The sequence below is a fragment of the Protobothrops mucrosquamatus genome, unplaced genomic scaffold, assembly GCF_001527695.2.
Source record: "Protobothrops mucrosquamatus isolate PMUCROS unplaced genomic scaffold, P.Mucros_1.0 scaffold921, whole genome shotgun sequence".
NCBI classification, from domain to species: Eukaryota; Metazoa; Chordata; class Lepidosauria; order Squamata; family Viperidae; genus Protobothrops; species Protobothrops mucrosquamatus.
Window position 1 is genome coordinate 184870 of NW_015387172.1, and position 7623 is coordinate 192492.

General features: G+C 38.5%; 1 protein-coding gene across 1 annotated transcript in view; it reads right to left on the minus strand.

Annotated features, from left to right (window-relative positions):
* TMPO (thymopoietin) overlaps positions 1-7623 on the minus strand; it is a gene marked incomplete at its 5' end in the record, with an annotated part of 29189 nt that overhangs the window by 17637 nt on the left and 3929 nt on the right. The window contains one exon of the mRNA XM_015819444.1: positions 3483-3606. Coding sequence (XP_015674930.1) covers positions 3483-3606 — 124 coding nt within the window. The remainder of the gene's footprint in view (positions 1-3482; positions 3607-7623) is intronic.

Genomic DNA, 7623 nt, shown 5'->3' on the forward strand with positions numbered 1-7623 from the left:
TCTAACCTACATCGTCCACATCGGACGACTCGGGAACTCAACTCCTACCCCGGGCAGCTCACCGATCCCCTTATGCCCGGGGGAAGGGTATCAAGCCGTTTGACAGCTAATGCTCGCTGTCAAAACGGCTTTTACGCGAAACAGGCGGGAGGCAGCTACAGCTGCGTCCGACGAGGTCGCCTGCTCACCGGAAGTCCCCCCTATTTCTAGTCCTATTTCTGTATCTTGTCTAATATTTCTATTTAGAACTTCCAAGGTCAGAATAAATAACAATGGAGATAACGGACATCCTTGCCTTGTACCTTTCTTATCTCAAAGTTCTCTGTATAATCTCCACTCACAATCACTTTCGCTGTTTGTTTATTGTATATTGTTTTAATCATATTTATAAAGTTTTGTCCAAAGTACATTATTTTTAATTGCTGAATCATAAATTGCCAGGAAACATTATCAAATGCCTTTTGAGCATCTAAAAATATTAGTGCCAGTTGTTTCCCTGGATGTAATTCATAATATTCCACTACATCCATTATCACCTTAAATTATTTTTAATTTGTCTCTTTGGTAAAAAAACATTTTGGTCTGAATGTATAAATTCAGTTAAAAATCTTTTCAGTCTCTCTGCTATTATTGAAGTAATCCACATGTAATAACGATATCGGTCTGTAATTTTTTATCTGTGTCAAGTCTGAATCTTCTTTTGGTATTAAGGTAATATTTGCTTCTGTCCATGTATTTGGGAGTTTAGCCTCCAACAGAAGTTCGTCTTTCAACGGTTCACTTAATATAGCTTTTAAATATTTATATAGCTCCGTCGGTAGTCCATCTGGCCTCGATGTTTTCTCGTTTTTTTGTCTTCTTATGGCCTCTGTTATTTCCATCATTGTTATTTTTTCCTCTAACATAGTCTTAAAAGTTTCTGAAATTTTTGGAAGATTATTTTCTTCCAGATATTGAATCATTCTCTCTCTTGGAATTTCTTCAATATCATACAGTTTTTTATAGTATTCTTTAATTATCTTTTTTATTTCTTCATTTTTAAATTGTAGGCAACCTTTTTCATCTACTAAATTATTTATCAGTTTCTTCTCCTTCTGTTTTTTAAGTTTATAAGCTAGCTATCTTCCTGGTTTGTTTGCATTTTCAAAAAAGTTTTGTTTTGCTCTTTTTATTTGCTGTGCCAATTTTTCTGAATCCAACAAATTTTAATTTATGTTTTATTGTTTCTATTTCTCTTTTCAGAATCTTCTTTTGCGGATTCATTTGCAGTTCTAATTCTAATTTTTCAAAATCTTCCCTTAATAATATGTATTGTTGTCTTTTCTGTTTATTTTATTTTTTTGCCATGTATGTTATAGCTATACCTCTAAAATATGCTTTGGCTGTATCCCATACATTTTTTAATGTTGTATCTTCTTTTTTGTTTTCTTTAAAGAAAAATTCCATTCCTTTTGTTGCTAGTTCTATAAATTCTCTTTTTTTAATATAGATTGATTCAAAGTCTATCTTAATTTTTTTGGTATTCCTCTCCATGTCATTTTTAAGGGGTTGTGATCTGCCCATGTATCTGGTTCTATCTCAATCTCCTGCATACTTGTCCTCAATTCAGATGTCATCCAAATCATGTCAGTTCTGGACCATGATTTATGACTGTTTGAATAAAATATATATTGTAATGTTTTTTAAACTTTTAACATAGCTCAAATCTGTAGGTATTTGTGATGGTCTCACATTTAACTATTGACCTAATCCAACCTTCCATAGCTTTTTTCAAGAGCACATTCAATTTGCCATTGGTTTTTGATGAGGGAAGAAATAATCTCTTCTACCTCTGTCCTTCTAGCAGTTCCAAGATGAAGAGGAATGGTTGGGATCTAAATGAATTCCAACACTAGATCTAACAATCTGCCAACTGAGAGTGCATATTTTGGGTTCTAGAACAAAGCAAATATACTGTCTGATTATTCTTCTAATGGCCTCACTTTCTCTTAGAATGATCTTCAACGTTAATTTCAGGTATCCACCATATGCTGATGCTCATTATTACTTAGTTTCAAAAAAGCAACCCTATAACCACTGCTTAAGTTCATGAATGGGCTAGATATGGGCAAACAAACTAGGTAAAATACAAGTAGCATTCATCAGTAGAAAATAGCTGTATGATTGGAGTTCAGCTTTTCTGAACAAAACTACAAAACCACTAAAAGGGGAAGTGCTCTATTAGAAGATGCTCCTTAAACTTTGTTTCTGGGTTCTCAGGTGACGAAAGTGACACAGTTATGTGTAATAGTTCAATTACAGCTGTTCCTGAATCAGCTATAATTGCCAATAGTCAATCCTGCTTTGATATCCTAATTTGACCCCTGCGATATACATTATATGAAATGATCCCAGAACTGAAATATTAGTAAGTTGCAATTGGTACAAAATACAGCAATAGTCTGCAAGCCTGTACAGGTTACAGAGAACATACATACACCCTACACTGAAATCATTTACCAGGTTTAATTTAAAGTATCATTATTAATCTTAAAATCATATAAAGCTTAGGACTGACAATCTGTAGTAATTAACATCTATGGGAGAGATCATTGGTATTAAGAGCTGTAGGAGAGACCATTCTGAAGATGTTCCTAGGCAGGAAATTGTTTATCTGGCACACAAGGGAGTGATTCTTTTTGCATTGCTTCCCTTGCTGCAACTCCCTTGGAGTTGTGTTAAGTTAGTTTTGATCTGAGAAGTGCAGCCAAGATACATCTCTTTTGCTACCTTTTTAAAGGATAATTTATGTTAACTTGTATTTAAAATTTAAATGTTATATTATGTATGTTAATTCTGTTAATGGATAATGTAGAAAGCAGAATATAAGAAAGGAAAATTTTGGAGAAGCTATGGTTAGGCAAAGCCTACTTCAACAAACTTATCTATGTTGTGTAGAATTCTAGTAAAAAATATGGGAGTATATATATAAAATAAATTACTAAAAATAATGTTTTAATTCATTTAGCAAATGTTTACTTGCCAACTGTGGTTAAATAGTACACTTTCATACTATTGGTGATGTATCTTAATACAATTGTATACTATGTTGGTCAACAAGCAGTTTCTTATTTAAGTCCTGATGAGTGATTCTGCAAAGCAGTTTATGCTTCTATATTTGAAAATAGTTCTTAGCAATATATGAAATAACCTGAAAGGATAAATTATTTCCAATTGTAAACATCTGATCTTTATTAGCATCTAAGATGATCAGCACAATACAGTAGTTAATAACAACATGGATTTGGGCAATTATTACTGAGGAAGTGAATGTAATCCACAATAGAACATAATTACTTTGCCTATTGAAATTTCAAATATTTAAAAAACACAGATTGTCATCACTTTTCCATCTACGTTTCTCTTTGTCTTCAGTTTTTATATTCATATTCATTCATTCATACAAACATACAAATATATTAGTATTTATTATATTAGCTTACCAACAATAGGACCTGGATTCACACCATATCTCAGGAGTTGATCTTTGAGTTCTTCATTATTGAGTTCTGCTATATCTATATCATCCTGGTCAAGCCTTGACTTATCCGTTTTCTTTGTTGCTTTCTATAGAGAGATATATTTTACCAGTATTATAAAACTGTAGTGCTAAGATATACATGTAAATAAAGATTTTTAGAATACAACATAGCTATGAAATGCATAACTCCATATAATGAATTTCATGCATTCTTTTACAAAGTTCCAAAGCATTTCATTTACCTACTGTTCCAGGAATGGAATATCTGGGTTTGGATTAATTGTCCCTGCATTAAAATCCACATTCTGGATATTTTGGTCCACGCTGGAGTGAAATGGGACTATTTTATAACGAGGCAAAGGATGAACAAGTAGGATATACCGTGTTTTCCCCGAAAGTAAGGCCTACCCCGAAAATAAGCCCTAGCTTGATTTTGGGGTTGGGCCTAATATAAGCCCTACCCCCAAAAAAGGCCCTAGTTTTGGGGCAAGGCACACACCTAAAAATCAAGCTAGGGTGGGGTGTGTGGAGCTGTCTGATCTGCCCCGCACCCACTTACCTTGCAGCCAGGCCTCTCTCACTGGCCCACTTCTTCTGCGCTGTCTTCTGCAGCCAGGCCTGCATTTCTCAGACACAGGTCTTTCCAGAAGGCCATTGCAGAACCGAGCTATGGATTCAATTCATAGCTCAGTATTTGGCTGCATAGGCCTTCCGGAAAGGCCTGACTGCAAAATACAGGCTGGAATGTAGCTGCAGAATGCAGCTGTTCCTTCGGCCAGAAGAAGTGGACCGGCTGGGCAGGGCTGTTGGTGACAAAGGTGAGTATAAAAGACATCCCCAAAAAATAAGACTTGGTGCCTCTTTTGGAGGCAAAAATAATAATAAAAAGACCCAGTCTTATTTTCGGGGAAACACGGATACTATGGTAGGACATTGGCAACAGTAGCAGCTGGTGAAAGAGACAACAGCCATTGGCTAATGGTCAGGAGAGCCAATGGTATATGAAACACTGGGACTACTGAGGGGAGGAGTGTTACTCTATTTGCTATATGTTTTTAATTGAAAAACTGGAATAACCAAAGCAATTCAGATTTGGTTTGGCTGTGAAATAGCTAATGCAATAATTTTGGCAAAACTTCTGAAATGTTGATAGTTTTCCCATTTGAAGAAAACACTTTCTACACTAGTCTCTATAATAAAAATGCACTTATTTTCTCCTCAAATACAGATAATCCTTAAATTACAATCCTTAAACCTTCAGCCTGCTTCCCACTGCCCACACCCCTCCTCCATCATGGCAAGGTCCACTTATTATTTTCGTAGAGCTCCTTTGGGAAGCAGCCACTCTGCTGTGTGGCTTTCCTATACAGAGGCTGTGTGGTGCCATCCTGGAAGCAGGTGCCATTTTGGGAGTGGCCATAATGTATAGCTCCTTCATGGATTACTGCCTTGTCGTGGCAAAGAGGCTTGCATAACTCAATGAAGCTATCAGCTATGCCGTACAGGGCCACCCAAGATGGACAGGTTGTAGCAGAGAGTTCTGACAAAATGTGATCCACTGGAGAAGGAAATGGCAACCCACTCCAGTATCTTTGCCATGAAAACCCCAAGGACAGTACCAAAAGGCAAAAAAATATGACGCTGGAAGATGAGCCCCTCAGATCGGAAGGTGTCCAATATGCTACTGGGGAAGAGCAGAGGGCTAGTACTAGTAGCAACAGAAAGAGTGAAGCGACTGGGCCAAAGCCAAAAGGACGCTCAGCTGTGGATGCATCTGGTGGTGAAAGGAAAGTCCAATGCTGTAAAGATCTTTTCTCCATAGGAACCTGGAATGTAAGATCCATGAATCAAGGCAAACTGGACGTGGTCAAACAAGAGATGACAAGACTGAACATCGACATCTTAGGAATTAGCGAACTAAAATGGACAGGAATGGGTGAATTTAATTCAGAGGACCATCAGGTATACTACTGCGGGCAAGAATCCCTCAGAAGAAATGGAGTAGCCTTCATAGTCAATAAAAGAGTAGGAAAAGCAATACTGGGATACAATCCCCAAAATGACAGAATGATCTCAGTTCGAATCCAAGGCAAACCATTCAATATTACAGTAGTCCAAATCTATGCCCCAACCACTGGTGCTGAAGAGGATGAAATTGACCGGTTCTATGAAGCCCTATAGCACCTTATAGAATTAACACCAAAAAATGATGTCCTTATCATCATGGGGGACTGGAAAGCCAAAAGATAACTAAAATAACAGGCAAGTTTGGCCTTGGGAGTATAAAATGAAGCAGGGCACAGGCTGACAGAATTTTGGCAAGAGAATACAATGGTCATAGCAAACATTCTTTTCCAACAACCCAGAGACGGCTCTACACATGGACATCACCAGACAGTCAACACAGAAATCAGATTGACTATGTGCTCTGAGCCAAAGATGGAGAAGCTCTATACAGTCAGTAAGATCACCAAGTAAAAACAAGACCAGGAGCTGACTGTGGCTCAGATCATGAGCTTCTTGTTGCAAACTTTAGGCTCAAATTGAAGAAAGTAGGGAAAAACACTAGGCCACTCAGGTATGAACTAAATCATAACCCTGATGAATATATAGTAGAGGTGACAAGGAATTAGATAGACTTAAGGAATTAGATCTGATAGACAGAGTGCCTGAAGAACTATGGACGGAGGTTTGCAACATTGTACAAGAGGTAGCAACTAAAACCATCCCAAAGAAAAAGAAATGCAAGAAAGTAAAATGACTGTCTGAGGAAGCTTTGCAAATAGCTGAGGAAAGAAGGGAAGCGAAAGGCAAGGGAGAAAGAGAAAGATACACCTAACTGAATGCAGAATTCCAGAGAATAGCTAGAAGAGATAAGAATGCCCTCTTAAATGAACAGTGCAAGGAAATAAAAGAAAACAATAGAATAGGGCAGTGATGGCGAACCTTTTAGAGACCAAGTGCCCAAACTGCAACACAAAACCCACTTATGCATCATCGGGTGCCAGGTGGGTGTGGCCCATTGGGTGGGAGTGGCTGCGGTGGTAACAGCAGACTGGGTTGGACTAAAAAGTTCAATCAATCAATTCCAACTTTGCAAGATCTTTTTTTTCCCCCACAAGAAGTTGAAATTGACTGATTGATTTAACCTTTTTTTTTTGCACACGGCAGCGGAGGCCTAAAGCGAAAAGGTTTTATAAAATCCAGCTGAAGGCCTAGGACTGGGCAACAGCACGCGTGCCCACAGAGAGGGCTCTGAGTACCACCTCTGGCACGCGTGCCATAGGTTCGCCACCACTGGAATAGGGAGAACCAGAGATCTCTTCAAGAAAATTGGAAATATGAAGGGAACGTTTAACTTATATGCAGAGCACATCATGAGAAAGGCAAGGCTAGATGAATCAAAAGTTGGAATTAAGATTGCCGGGAGAAATATGAACAACCTAAAATATGCAGATGATACCACTCTAATGGCAGAAAGTGAAGAGGAACTAAAGAGCCTCTTGATGCAGGTAAAGAAGGAGAGTGCAAAAGTTGGCTTGAAACTCAACATTAAGAAAACCAAGATCATGGCATCCAGCCCTCTCAATTCCTGGCAAATAGATGGGGAAGAAATGGAGGTAGTGACAGATTTTATCTTCCTGGGTTCCAAGATCACTACAGAAGGGGACTGCAGCCAAGAAATTAAAAGACGCTTGCTCCTGGGGAGGAAAGCTATGGCAAATCTAGACAGCATGCTAAAAAGCAGAGACATCACCCTGCCAACAAAAGTGCGTATAGTCAAGGCCATGGTTTTCCCAGTTGCAATGTATGGCTGTGAAAGTTGGACCATAAGAAAGGCTGAGCGCAAAAGAATTGAGGCCTTTGAACTATGGTGCTGGAGAAGACTCCTACAAGTCCCCTGGATCAAACCAGTCAGTCCTAGAGGAGATCAACCCTGACTGCTCTTTAGAAGGCCAGATCCTGAAGTTGAAACTCAAGTACTTTGGCCACCTAATGAGAAGGAAGGACTCACTGGAGAAGAGCCTAATGCTGGGAAAGATTGAGGGCAATAGAAGAAGGGGACGACAGAGAATGAGGTGGCTGGATGGAGTCACTGAAGC